The sequence below is a fragment of the Corapipo altera genome, unplaced genomic scaffold (assembly GCF_003945725.1).
Source record: "Corapipo altera isolate COAL_440 unplaced genomic scaffold, ASM394572v1 49, whole genome shotgun sequence".
NCBI classification, from domain to species: Eukaryota; Metazoa; Chordata; class Aves; order Passeriformes; family Pipridae; genus Corapipo; species Corapipo altera.
Genome location: NW_020884879.1, coordinates 15625622 through 15640096, shown reverse-complemented (window position 1 = coordinate 15640096; position 14475 = coordinate 15625622). Strand labels below are relative to the sequence as shown.

General features: G+C 39.5%; 1 protein-coding gene across 6 annotated transcripts in view; it reads right to left on the bottom strand.

The window, feature by feature from the left end:
- The window catches only part of SULF1 (sulfatase 1), a 120066-nt gene that overhangs the window by 13634 nt on the left and 91957 nt on the right, over positions 1-14475 (bottom strand). For all 6 annotated transcript variants that reach the window (XM_027638444.1, XM_027638447.1, XM_027638448.1 and 3 more), the window contains one exon: positions 2802-3018. In XM_027638444.1, coding sequence (XP_027494245.1) covers positions 2802-3018 — 217 coding nt within the window. The remainder of the gene's footprint in view (positions 1-2801; positions 3019-14475) is intronic.

The window sequence follows — 14475 nt, the reverse complement described above, 5'->3', positions numbered from 1 at the left end:
TCAGGTATCTAAAAAGAGACACTCAAATCAGAGATCGCAGGGTAACAAACCACTTTAGAAAATTAAACCATTCACCACTGTGAAACAAGTGCAAATTGGCACATGACACTTTAGAATAAAAATGACTTTTTAAACAGTTAACACGTTTTCCTTTTTAAAGGTAAGAATTAAAATGGTATGAATCTATCAGATATCAGTCTATACGTATCTGTATGTATCTATATGTACATATGTACATATACTTCGACACAGATGTCATCTGTATTTATGTGTGCAAAAAATTGCCTCATTGCAGAGCTACAGTGAGATTTATTATGTCACTTTCACCCCTTGAAAGCTCTGAGCTTAGCAGGGTTGCAGCTCTTTTAGTTATTGTGTATGTGAGTAAGACTAATGAGACAATTAACTCTTTGAGGAATTTTTAATGTTATGTACAAGAAAACCTGTGTTTGGGCTCAGTCTGAAAGACCTTAACTTCTTTTGCTAAATGCACTTGACTTAAATTAAGCTGATAAAACCCACAGTCAATACCATACCAAAGCATGTTCTGTCTAGCAAAACCACACACAGAGATCTCCAGAAATACAAAATTTGTCTTGTAAAAAAATCAGTTGTAGGGCATTTGACATCTATGCTGAGCACATCTATGTCACATAACAATTCTTCATGCAGCAGAAAATGGCAGCTGTAAGAAAGTACTGCCTTTGCCAGGTAGCGTCAGTTCTACTCACAGTTTTTATGTTAGTGTCTTTAAGAATCTCACACTGAACCTCTCCTGCAAGAATCTTTTAGAAGTGCAGTTAGTGAGTCTGATTAAACTTTTCATTGGAACCACCCTGTCCTGAGGGTCTTTAATAAAATTATGCAGAAACATTCATAGAGTCAGGTGGGACAACTTCTTCCATTTAACAGCCTCTGATGATACTACTTAATAATCAAGTGACTGAAAGGATGGAATATATATGCATCTCATCCACATGTCATCTGAAGACTGAGGCCTGAACTCCTCATTCCCTTAACAATGTCTCTTCATCATGAGTCTTTCCCTGCACTACTCAGAGGAGTGATAAAGCTGATTTGGAGGAGACAGAGCAGGGAAGCATAAGAATGTTGTAAAGGAGAAAAAAATAACAAAAGAACTTTTTCTGATGCCTCTTTCAGATGTTTTCCCTCCTTTCCCTACTTTCTCTCCCCAGGTAACTTCCCTTGGTTGCAATCCCCATTCAGTCCTTGCTGTGACTTGGCACTACCTCTTTCCAAGGTATGCAGCAGTTATCTCCCTTTGAAAATATCACTTGAGGGAACATTCCCCAGATTGAGAATCACTCTGGTAGTCTGTGGCATGTAGACTTTCCAGGAGAGGTCTGCTTGTACACATTGTGAGGTTCCTTAGATCATATTAAACAAATGGAAGAAATTATATCAGGGCAACACTTAGTCTGAACAATGAGACAACTTAAGACAGACAATATTGTGGTTGAATGCACAAAAAATACTAGGGATTCTTGTTCACAACTAGAGTGGAGCTCTAGATAAGGAAATATTTTTAATTATACTGACATTATTTTCCTATTTCATAGACATCTGTGCAGAATCTTCTAACTTCTGTGCTTATCATAGGACTTCACTATCTTCTTGCTTTAAAGACCCATCTTTACTTTATTCCCCAGTCTAGTATTCTAATTAGAGTGCAAGAGAATACAGCCTGCTCTTAGAACCAAGTCTAAAATCCAGGTTCGCTTCTATTGCTACAGCTACAGAACTTCACTTTCATTGCTTGGTAGAGAGAAGAAAATACTTGCTTCGTTTAAAGTTAAGGCTTCTTTAAACAGCCTTCTTTTGTAGAAATCATTACCAGAAACAAACACGTCCTAAAACCCTCTTGTACATTCCCTTCAGCCCATGCTCCACTAGAGGACACTGCAATCTCATTCGTGTCCCTGCGGGGATCCCGCTATGGACGTGCAAGGAAGTGAGATCCAAACAGTGTTTCAGGTCCGTGAGCAGCCCCAGCACCACAGTGCAACAGGTGTCTGCGGGTTATCACTGAACAACGAGTGAATTCAGCTTTAACGATGAAAGAAAACACTTGCACTGGCCACTTTGGCAAGTAACAGCACTGATTCACCCGCGGATGCCACAGGGCTGTTATGTCTGAGCAGCGCGAGAGGTGGCACCAGAGCATCGCCACAACCACCACTGCAAAGGCAGCCTAAAGGCTATTCCTCACTGTGATCCAAAGGATAAATATTGTTATTATTGTTATAATTGGAATCACAAAATGGTTTGCCTTGGAAGGGACCTAAAAGACCATCTGTTTCCACCCCCCTCCCCGACATGGGCAGGAATACCGGTCACTAGACAGGTTGCTCAAAGGCCCACCCGACCCAGTCTTTAACAGTTCCAGGAAGGTGGTATCCACAGGTTCTCTGGACAACCTGTTCCAATGCCTCACCACCCTTGCAGTATTGAATTTCTTCCTAATAGCTAATCCAAACCTACTCCTTTCCAGTTTAAAGCCATTACCCCTTGTCCTATCACTACATAACCTTATAAGAAGTCTCTCTCCTGTTTAGGCCCCCTTTAGGTAGTAGTCATAAATGGGCTTAAATCACTCTTGCTGTGGTTTAAGCCCATTAGGCTTAGTACTTCTTTAGGCAATTATGTAGAACCTGACTACAAACTACAGATGTCTTCATTAGAAACAGAGGTGAAAGCAAGAGCATACTGGTAGGACAATGCTCTGCTAGCCATTTCCCCCTGCTCTTTGCCTCAGAGCCCAAGAGATAAATAACACTTACTTTGCGCATTAGGGTTTCTCAAGAACTGTCTTTGATTTTTTCTCTGGGTCCTGCTGTTTCGGTAATCAGCATCTCCACAGTTGCAGTCTTTGTCTTTACCACTATATCCCCGGGAGTGAATGCTGCGGGTTCTCTTCCTGACGGCAAGTATGTCGCTAGGCACCTTACACTTGTGAATTCGAAGTTTGCCAGAAGCATCCTCTGTGCACTGCCATTTCTGTGAGAGGGAGAAGTGAAGATCATTTCCCAGTAGCCTTTCAAACCCCTGTTGTTTTCAGGTGGATTGTAAAACAAGACAGGTAAATTTCTTTAAAAATTTAAGCAGTGCCTTACATAACACACTGAGAAGGGAAACATTTTAAGGCACAAATTCACTCACATTCTTTCCAACATCTTTCTCATGCTAGGCAAACATAAGTTTGAATGAAATCACTGCAAATCTGCATTAAAAAAATACAACCCAGACAAAAAAAAACAAAAAAGAAAAAACAAAAAAGAAAAAGATATATAAATCAAGAGTATCTAGACTGAGCACATACCTGAAAAGAGCAAGTAAAAATCTTAATTTAGTGAGCCAAGGCATACAGCTGTCAGGGCTGTTTTCACTAACTCTTTTTTTTTCTTTGAAGAAAACAAACTTTTTTTCTTTATTCTGTGACTCAGAATTTCTAACATGATTCAGGGAAAAATAAAAAAAACCCACAGATGAAGAAGAACTGGTTCAGTTGAGAATTCTTTGGAAAGAAAAGGACAAATTACAAATGTAATCTATACAAAAATACATAAACCACTCCCTACAGCCAGCAGGTGCAAGCTAGGAGAAGAACCTTAGGGACACTAAACAAGAAATTATCTTGAATAAACTCCTTTGGGTATATAAGCCTTGAGATTTTTATCAGACTTGGGAGGAAAAGGTGCAGTCTGGAAGGAGTACCTGTAAAAAGCATTGTATGTGTGCTGAATATCAGAGCAAGTGTGGGAGAATGAGAGGAAACAGAGGGTTTTTCCAGCTTGTCTGCACAATATCTGTCTGACTTAATTATCAACATCACTGAACCAGATGGAAGATTCCAGGTGGATTTTTCCAGTGGATCCACTTACCTTCACATATCAAATTAAAAAGCAACAGGGGCTTTAATTTCCTTTCCACATGACACTGTCTTAAAAAAGCTAAATGTAATTTAAAAAAAAATATGGATAGGTGTTGAGAGATCAGGGTTCCTTTGCCCATGCCCAAGGCTTGCCATATAGGGCACTCGCAATGCACTACACAAACTAAGAAGCCAGTGAAGACTTCAAGTCAGCAGTAGTCTGAATAACAATAGGGAGAACTAGAAATAACATTGTTTATTTATAATTTTGATAGAACCATAAATGACTATGACCCAGTGAGTTTAGTTCACTTTTTGCATCTTAAGTTGTAATGACAGAGTTTGCATACAAAGCAATTAAGTTTGGCTGGATATTGTGAAGAACAAAACTCAATAATGCTATTGATGACTGGAACCTTTTAGCTGCAGTTTCAGTTAAGTTTCCTATAATGTGTCCTTTTTTTGGTTCCCAGCACTGAATAGCATAAGTAGCTTTCTCTTGCCTCATTAATAATAACAAGACAGCTAGATGTTGGTCCTAATGGAGTCCCCAACTTAATTTTTGAAATGGGCACTGATATCAGAGCATACACATTTCGGTAAGTTCCATTAACTAGTGGCTGCTTTGGACTGTTTTGGGGATGCTGTCATGCTGACTGAAGAATGAAGAAAGAAAACTAAGCCTTCAGGTAGATTTGCTGATCCGATAACCTGAGGGATGAGCTGATGTGGGTCTGAACCAGGTCTCTCTGGCCTAACATGTGGGCTGAGTTAAAGATAGATTCCATGCTGAGATCTTGCCTGTGGATTGGCATGACTCTGATCTCAGAACAGTAAGCCATGTGTAAAAGGACATCAACATGACCAAGTCTATGGCTGCCTGAGAAATTACACTCATGCCCCCACTTTAAGTGTAAACATACACCTACAAGTGACAATATGACTTCGTACAAGTAAAAGTGTCCAAGAGCTGTAAAGTTTTGCAGACTATATTCTACAATAGCATGTGCACTCTTCCTACCACAGCAAGAGATGATTGTTACAGGATAAGAGCTGACTGCACCACTATATTTCCTGTCTTTATTGGGTACGTGTTACAGTTATAAACATATGGCAGTCTTTAATGAGTCTCAAAAGCACCATTTTGAAGCAGAATAAGTATTCTCTTTGTCTAGCATTAATTATAGCAAGAGGTTCTAGGAGTGGCTTCAATAACCATTTAGATCATTTTTAACAATATTATGACTAACATTGAAACAAGACTCTCTCTGTCTAGTACAAACCAATAATGGTTCTCTATTTAAAACAGGGATTAAATATGATTCATTTCCTCTTTTTTTTTTTTAAATTTTACTTTAAAAAGTGTCATTATAAAGATGCTTTAGAGTTCTAAGACGGAATTTTCAGTCTAACTTTCCTGAATCCCTGCCCATGCCAGCATAATCAGGCACTGAGCATGCATTATGCAGTAAGTTGTAATGGTCCTTCTGCTCATCTTTAGATCTATAAAAGGCATTAATGCACAGAAAAGAATATTGTGACTGAATGCACTGCCCTTTCTCTTCCCCTGTTTCCTACTTTCCTTCCCGCTATGAATACCAAACTACTCTTTGTAGTCCAGGAATATTAGGTTTGGTTTCTGGATCCCCATATCTCCATCCCCTAAAAAAAAAGAACACTGGCTTATACACAAACTAAATATGTCTTCATTAAGTTTTCATTTGTATATGGTTTATTTTCCCCATGTTTATGTTCTTTCTTACAGTGATATTTCACAAGACACCTAAGCCAATCTAACACTTCATTGTTGCCATAGGAATATGGGATAGTCCTTGCTTCTGGCTGCACGCTGATTTAAGAAACCCTGCACTGATTTACTCTCACCTCAGTAGGAGAAAAGAGAACTAACTGAGAATTAAAAAACCTAAACTAATAGTGTTGTGAAACTCAAACTGTGTCAGCCTTTTTCCCTGTCATTGACTCATCTTTTCCTTCTTTCATCGCATTTCATCACCTGCCCTCCAGCAACTATTTCCCTCTCACCTCAGCTCCCCACCTTCTGTTTACATTCTGCCTCAATTTAGCTTCAGAGGGGAAGCAAAGGTGAAAAAGGACCTTTAATGCTTCCACACCAATGGAGTCCTGAAACCCCACACCTGAAAGCTAGTAGGACTTAACCCCACTGGGAGGGGCTTTGCTAGTTTACAGCCACCCTGAACCAAGCACAGTCCATTCTGCAGATGCACTTGGAGTCTTGGCTGGATCTGTATGTGCTGGCTACCAGCTCTCCCCAAAGTGCTCCCTGCAAATTGCAGAGGCAACTTAGGAGAGGTAAAGGTGTAAAAGGACTGGGCAGCTAAGGACTTTAGGTTTGTCCAGTTTGAAAAAAGGAAGCTGAGGGGCAACCTCATTGCTCTCTACATCTCCCTGAGGAGGGGAAGTGGGCAGGGAGGTCTGGAATGGTTCAAAGTTATGCCCAGGGAGGTTCAGATTTGACATTAGGAAGCATTTCTTTACCAAGAGGGTAGTCAAAACCCACTACAGGCTTCCTAGAGAGGTGGTTGATGCCTGTAGTGTTCAAGAAGCATTTGGACAATACCTCTAACAACATGCTTTAACTCCTGGTCAGCCCTTGAAGTGGTCAGGCAGTTGGATTCAATGACTGTTGTAGGTCCCTTCCAACAGAAATAGTTCTATCCTATCGTACTGGTTTTGGCTGGGGCAGAGTTGATTGTCTTCACAGTGGCTAGTATGGGGCTATGTTTTGGGTTTCTGCTGAACACAGGGTTGATAATATAGAGATGTTTTAGTTATTGCAGAGTTCAGACTGACAGTGTTTGTCTTCACAAGTCACCGTTAAGTGTGATGGGGCCCTGCTGTCCTGGAGATGGCTGAACACCTGCCTGCCCATGCAAAGCAGTGAATAAATTCCATGTTTTGCTTTGCTTGTGTGTGTGGCATTTGCTTTCCCCATTAAACTGTCTTCATCTCAACCCATGAGTTTCCTCACTTTTACCATTCTGATTCTCTCCTCAGTCCCACTGGTGGGGGAGTGAGTGAGTGGCTGTGTGGTGTTTGGTTGCTACCTGGAGTTAAACCACGATTCCTATCCTATCCTAATCCTATCCTATCCTAATCCTATCCTATCCTTCGGAAGGATAATCTCTGATAAACCTGAAGTTTAAACATGTTCCTGTGTTCCTCAGTGGGGAGGCAAGTACTGCAGCAGGAGCTCTTTCTTCAATAATTGCATTGGCATGATGCATTTTCTTCTGGGGGTAGAAGTTCGCCCTTATAAAGACATTTCAAAGACAAAGGGGAGCACATGGGCTGGTTAAAAGGTATTGTTTGTACTTGGTGGCTTTGCTTTGCATTGCTACTGGCATGGCTCCAGTTGCAACTTAGAGCTACGTAAGCAAGACAACACCAATTGACTTTGTAACTACCTGGGGTCTCAATTTCCTGGTATTAATCAGTTGTGCCACAGCCTTCAAACTAAGTCAGTCTATTTCACTACCGATTATAATTAAGGCATAAAACTGTATGTTCAGCATAAATCATTGTGATGCGCTGCACTGTAAATAGCTACTTAGGCAGGACTTCAAATCAACTTCGTGTAGTTAACAGACTGCCACAGCTTTGAGACAGTTGCTGCCCCCTTATATAGAGGGGAAATCAATTAGACAATTCATGAAAGATGTCTCAACAGTAGGTAAGCTAAGGGTTTCTATGATATGTAAACACTAAGTATTTACAGTAGACGAGTCAGTGTTAAATACCTTGTCAGATTTTATCACAAAGCTATGAAACCCTGAAAAACATGCAACCGGAAATATAACACAGCAGCAATATTTTTACAGGTGTTTTTTCATTTTTGTAATGTATGCCTGACTTTGAGTATTATTACTCAGCCTAGAGAATGTTAAGATAAGGCCTGAAAAATGAAGACTTCATGAATTTAAACATGTCCTCAAGATCTCATTTCCCTGTTTTCCTGTTACAAAAGGAATGCTCTAAATTTGAAAACAGTTCAGATGAAAATACCACCACGGGCTGTATATGTGTGTAACATTTTCTTCTATTAGCAATAACCAGATCTAGGGCAGTGCCAGGGGACTTGATGTGATAACGCTGGTAAGGGAGTCTGGTTCAGGGCTGTGCTACTGCAATCAGAACTGTCTTGCTTTTGCTTTCTTTGTGCCATCCAAAGTGGCCATACCACACAGCATATTGAAAGGTGCCCTGTAATTAGCTGGCTCTGGTAAACAGTACAGAGTAGCAGCAATTCATTTCTGCTGAACTGGATCTGAATACTGAGTAATGTTTACAGGCTGAGGTCATGTCCTCTATGCATTCCCACAGAGCAATCGCGAACCCTGGTCCTGACCAAGGCTCCTGAATACCCATGGAAATATCAGTCTGTGTTGTTACATCTCAGCAGTACTTGAATATTGCACATGAGTGCAGCTGTTTAGCAGGGATGGTTTGCCAGCTTCGTTTAGGGACATTGGAATTGCTGCATTTTTATCGGAAAATAATATCCTCCTTCATTTTAGAACTGAGTTGATGCTGCCTGTAAGGGCAGATCCCAATTTTTGTACCTCTCTCTCATAACTGAATCACCTTCTATTGAATCATGCTCCAGAGTCTGCTGTCATGAATATATTCAAAGATGGTTATTTATATACAACCTTACCCCTGAGAAGTGTTGCTGAAAAATGCAGTGGTCAGTGGTTCAACAGAGAAGGAAGTAGTTTGTCTTATAAGAATTGATGTAATATAGGCAGAAGTGTATGACAGACTTTAGAAATACATTCAGTTAAATGCACAGGGACATAATTGGAGGAAAAAAAGAATGAAGGAATTAATCACTCTAAAGAAAAGAAGGAAAGAGAAAATTGCCAAGGAAATTTGCAGACTACACAATTTTGCATTCTTGATGTATAGACAAGATTGATTTTAAGTGTCACAGTTATAGCAGTTCTCTAGTTATAGAAAATGCATGAACTGCTTTGTCAGCTCTAGAAGTCTAGGCACCTAGGTTGAGACAGAAAATATTTCACCTCCATAACATTCTCCACCAAATCTATTAACTTGTCTGTAGTTACAACTCAACATCAACAGACTTCTGCTGTTATCCAATAAGCATCCACTGTCAAGTGCAAGCAGATAGAACCCAATGAAAAGGATAAATTTAGTCTTTTAGTTATAAATAGTAATACCAATAATAATCTGTTAAATTGTACTACACACATTTAATTTGCAGAGGACTTAGTTTATACGATATTTCACTTCATAATTTAAAATGGAAACTCTGCAAAAAGAGAACCTCAGAGGAGTACTACAAAAAGTGCTAAAAATGGTTCTTGGATAAACTATGTTTTCTCTCAAAATGTTTTTGGTATGTAAAATTACTTTAAAAAAGGTTCAAAAAAATTGATCTGTTAAAAAAAATGCCATTCTACCAAAAAGACTTTTTATCAGAGAACACTGATAAGATGATGGTGAAAATGCTGAACACAGTTGTGCATTGAAAGAGATGAAACCAGTGAACCCAGTGATCTTCCCGTAATATCTCTGGATTTCATCCAGAATAGAGCTGATACTTCAGATTAAGAATTGCTTAAATTTGAAGAATTGTCAAATCTGGGAAGAGCTGACCTTTGTTTAATAAAAAACTTAAATATTTAGGCTGAAATGTGAAATATTTAGGCTGAAATATGAAATATCATGCTTTGAAAGATTATTTTTAGAGATAAAGGAACTTATCTTCATATTTGGTTTCAACTCATAAAGAGAGTGGTATGTTAACTAGGGGTATCATAATTTCTGGCAATTCCTACGAATTCTTGAGCAACTAAGTTGCAGGCATGTTTCTTTCAACTATGAGGGATGACTCTGCAGGGTCTAAAATGAGCTACAAGAGCTGTTCACAAAAGCACTGAAGTATGTGCTTTTAAGCATTGGTCCCAAACACCTCTGTTTCCACTTAAGCCTGTATATAGATGCTCTGCTGAATTAATACTAAGAAAAGATGCTATCAATGGGCAGATAGCAAAGATAAGCCAGCTTTGAATCAATGCTCTGGTATAACAGGTTGATCACCAGTGCCTTCTGCAAGCATCAGGAGGTTGTTCTGGAATCAGGAGGATCCATGAATGATGTTTATTTGTCATATCATAATTTTAGTTGGGTTTTAGTGGGTGCTTGGGGTCTGGTTGTCAGTGGTTTGTGAGCCACCTGACACTTCTGGCCAGCTCTTACCAGCTTATGTGTTTTTATTTCTACTCTGCAGCTGGTCATAAAGCTGACCTATACACATGTATGGTCTGTGATATTTTTTTTATGAGAACATAGATACCTGAGCCAAACCAGACTACACTAATAAGCCCCATTCTAATTTCCTTTATTATATTATCTGTAAGCTGATTGATGGCAACTGTTCTTTTAGTATGGCAAAGAGGCGTGCTTTTGACTGAATACTGATATGATAATGTGATAAATATGAATCTGAATAATAAAAATCAAACTCTTATGCTAGGTTTTTAAAGGGTGAAAAATATATTTGAAATAAGAGTACAGACTACATAACGTGCTTTTTGGATTAGAGCCAGGAGAATCTTGCACATTTACTGCAGGGGTGATGTTTGGATTCAGCAACACGTTCCCAGTGACTACCTGTAAAGCCCCAGATCACTGTAAAATACATCGAGACCTAATCTAACTACAGTCTCACTGTACAATTATCAGGCATTTTCTCCAAACGAAACATTATTTCCTCAGGGTAGTTTTGGGATACAATTCCTCAGGAGGAAACACACTGTTATGCATCTCCAAAGCTGAGATGCATGAAGAAAGAGCTCTTGGAGGGTGTGGCTACAACATTATACCTGTCTAGCACAGTTTGAGTAAATGGGCGTGCACGTCATACCAACATGGGCAGCACGATGCATTTTTCTGTTCTGCCCGTTGTCATTGCTCATTGGAGCTGGCACCAGACCACAGATCTTTACAAGTTTCAGACGTTTGTTGTTCATAAACTGGCAGGCAGTGCCGAGCAGATGGTAGGAGATGTATGCCCGTAAAACATACAGACCTGTGTCTGGGTTTCGTTGCTGAATCATCCAACCTAAGAGCTGAAATTTTAAACACAATGCTTCACAGTCCTTATTTTGGGAGGATGGTTCTTTTTTTTCCCACTGGGAAAATTTTAGAATAAGACTGTGGTTTGTGTGATTTTTCTATGAGGATAAAAATGCATGTTTGGCTATGGATTTGATATTGATTACAAATAATAGATTGAGCAGTACACTGGAAACAGACTATTGGTCACAAGACCTCAAAAGGTAACTATGATCTGGGAAAGAGTGTTAAGTCCCAGAAGCCAAAATTATGCCTCTGGAAAATTCCTATGACTCAGACTGGTAGAGAGAAAAAGAAAAAATACTTATGAATTAATTCAACTCCTTAATTACACATTTAGGTAAGGGAAGAGAGAAAGAAAAAGTTTAAATGAAAACACAGTTAACATGGTTTTATTTGATATTTGCTAAGTATACAGAAGAATTTCATGGGTGAGAAGATGGAGTGAGTTCAACAAAAATAATCTGCCAGTGGATTTAAGAGCAGCTTGCCTCTAAACCTCCTGAACTAACATATATTCTCATCTCAGGTTATTCCAGTGGAAATCTGAGAAGAGATTTGTGTCACGATAAGGTCGTATTAATCCAGAGAAACATTTGTTCACATGCTATTACTTCTGCTCTACTGGAAAACTAACAAAGCTTTAGCTACAAGTTCACACTAATTCTTTCCCATTTTAAAACAATAGCAGGGATAGCAATGCTGCAGATGAATCGATATTTCTGCACTGTGTACCTTATTACAGTAAAGCTGAGAGGATAAATATAAAAATATCCTGCAAAGCATTTAAGTGTTAAACCCTATCAATATCCACTGCTAACTAGGCTTAATCAGGTGACCTCAGTAAATTACAGCATGTAAATTGCTGACAAATTTGGCACATAAACTATGAAGGAAACCTCCCATTCCCACCATAATTTCTTGAGCATTCTCTGTGTTGGGGAGGGACTGTAAAGGAAACTTTTACCCTTCTCCAAGACCTGAAGCTGAGCAGAGAGCCCCTTTGCAGGAAGAGTAAACCTGGCCTGGGTGTGATGGGACTGCCTGTGCTTTGGGTGAGCAAAGGTCAATAGCCGGGTCAGGGCAGGAGCTAAAATCTAGTCTATATCCAAATATGATACAAGCAGGTGACCCATAACTCACTTACAAGATGGACAAAATTAACGGCACTTCCCAAGTTGTGAAGCTGAGGAGGAAGAAGAAAACATGAAATCTTCAAGTCCAGGTACTAAGCAAGTGAAAAACTGAGAGTATGTGTTGGAAGGAACATCTGGAGGTCATTTGGTTCATTCTCCTCCTCAAAGAAGCAACAAAGTTATTAGGTTTTGGAAGTATCTCTGGATGGACTTCCCACATACTCTTTGGGCTTTGGTTCTTAATTATGCTTATGGTAGAACTTTTTTTTCCATGCATTTAGTCAGGCTTCCCCTTGCTGCAACTTGTCTCTTGCTGATGACCATTTTGCCGTGCACCTCCAAGAAGTGCCTGGGTCTGTCTTCTCTCTAGTTAGCCATTAGTTAGTCGAAGAAAACAATTAGATTTCCCCTTTGCCTTCTGCTCCCCCCCTAGTATTTCCTCACCATCTCAAGGGTCCTCCACTGGACTTGCTCCAGCTTACTAAAGTCCCACTGCTCATGGAGGTCCCAAACCAAATGCAGCACTCCAGCTGCAGCTCAGAGGCACCAAGGAGAGGCAAGTGCTCACTTCCCATGACCTGTTAGCAGTACACTTGCTAGTGCAGCTCAGCAGGCATGTTCCTCTTCTTGGCAAGGGCTCACTGCTGACCCAAGTTACTGACTGCCTGAACATAACTCAAAAAGTGAACGTATCCAATGCGCATCTCATTTCTGATGTGTTCTCAAGGAGGTGATTGAACTTTTGGAAACTGTCCTCCAGTAAAGGGGATTATGAAAAAAATAAGAAGGGGACAGTGCTCTACATTCAAAGTACTGCAATCCATCAGTGGTGCTAAAATATTTAAATACATTAAAAAAAACCAAGGTGAAAGTAGTTTATATGATACAGATGTTCAACATTTTCTCTTTCTTCGCCTCATATTTTAAGTTTATCTACTTTCAGATAGATATTGGACATTGAAAAATTAAAAAAATTATCTTTACTATGCCAGGTTTTTTGTTTTTTTTTAATAGAAAATAAGCTGAAGCTGTTATCCTGATTACCACATCCTTGGAGATTTTGGAACTAGCAGGTCTCAGGATCACACCTTGTTTTTATACAGGAAAAACTAATTTTTTTCTTTTTCAACTTCCTCATGTTCTACATTTCAAATAAACTAAATATTGACTTAAGTAAATTTAAGTTAAGAAGACGCTCCAAATGTACTACACAGTACACTGGCGTATTAATTCCCCAAATGTTTATTCTTAGTTTCAGACATTTAGTAGCAATTTCCCACAGACCAGTAATTTCATTATTTAAAAATCTGGCAGCAATCACTCATTCTGTGAAGGTAATCTTAATTTAACAGACATTAACTGCAACTGATTAGAGTAAATGTAGGAAGTATTATAAACCATAGTAATTAAAATGATTTTTTTCTATATATGCACCTATGTAATTGAAATTAAATATAATAATCTCAAAAGATAAAACAAAGTTAAATCCCACATAACAATATTTCCTCTTTCTGTTTTCCAAGTGGTGCAAAATGACTAAGGCAAATCGGCTGGAGGAATCTCGTAAGTGCACACTGGAACCCATCTGTACTAAAGTAAAATTATTTGACCTATTAACTTTTGATTTTTTGAAGACCTTTTCTGCATGGCAAAAATCCTACAGACACTTATTTCACATTGCAATGCCTCACTGAAGCTCATGTTATTTCAGTGTTGTATGCCCTTACTATGCTGACTACGTTGACTTCCCTGTGAGCACCTCAGGTAATCCATTCCTGACAGAGAAACTGCCTCGCTTCTGAAGGTTGGTGTGAGGGCAAATGGGGTGGGAAGAGTGGGTCTGTGCACCAGGGCCTGAACGAGCCCCCAGAGGATGTGCTACCACCCTTTGTGGCGCTCTGTCTGATGAAAGGTTTCAGTCGGCACGTTTAACTTCAACATCACTGGAGAAAGCCTTCAGGATATTAGAAGTACCAGGGACAAGTTTTATCTATTTGTTTAAGAAAAATAGTTTATGTACTCCAATGCCTAGGTCTTAAATTGGTCTTAAAGAGGGCAGTTCAACCCTGTCTTTCATTCTGCTGTGAGGGATGGCTGCTGGACTCTGTGGAGCCAACATATCTTCTGCATTTAAAAGACCTTGATGGGAGTTTTTAGGTGCAAGACCTGCTATTAAGCACTGTTGCTCTCATAACCTCCTTGATGACTCAAGCCCTTTTTCCTTCACCCTTTGGTCAAATGGGATTCACAAATATGGGATGGTCTACTGCCCTGGGCTGAGAACAGGGCTGTGAGCAGTGTTTC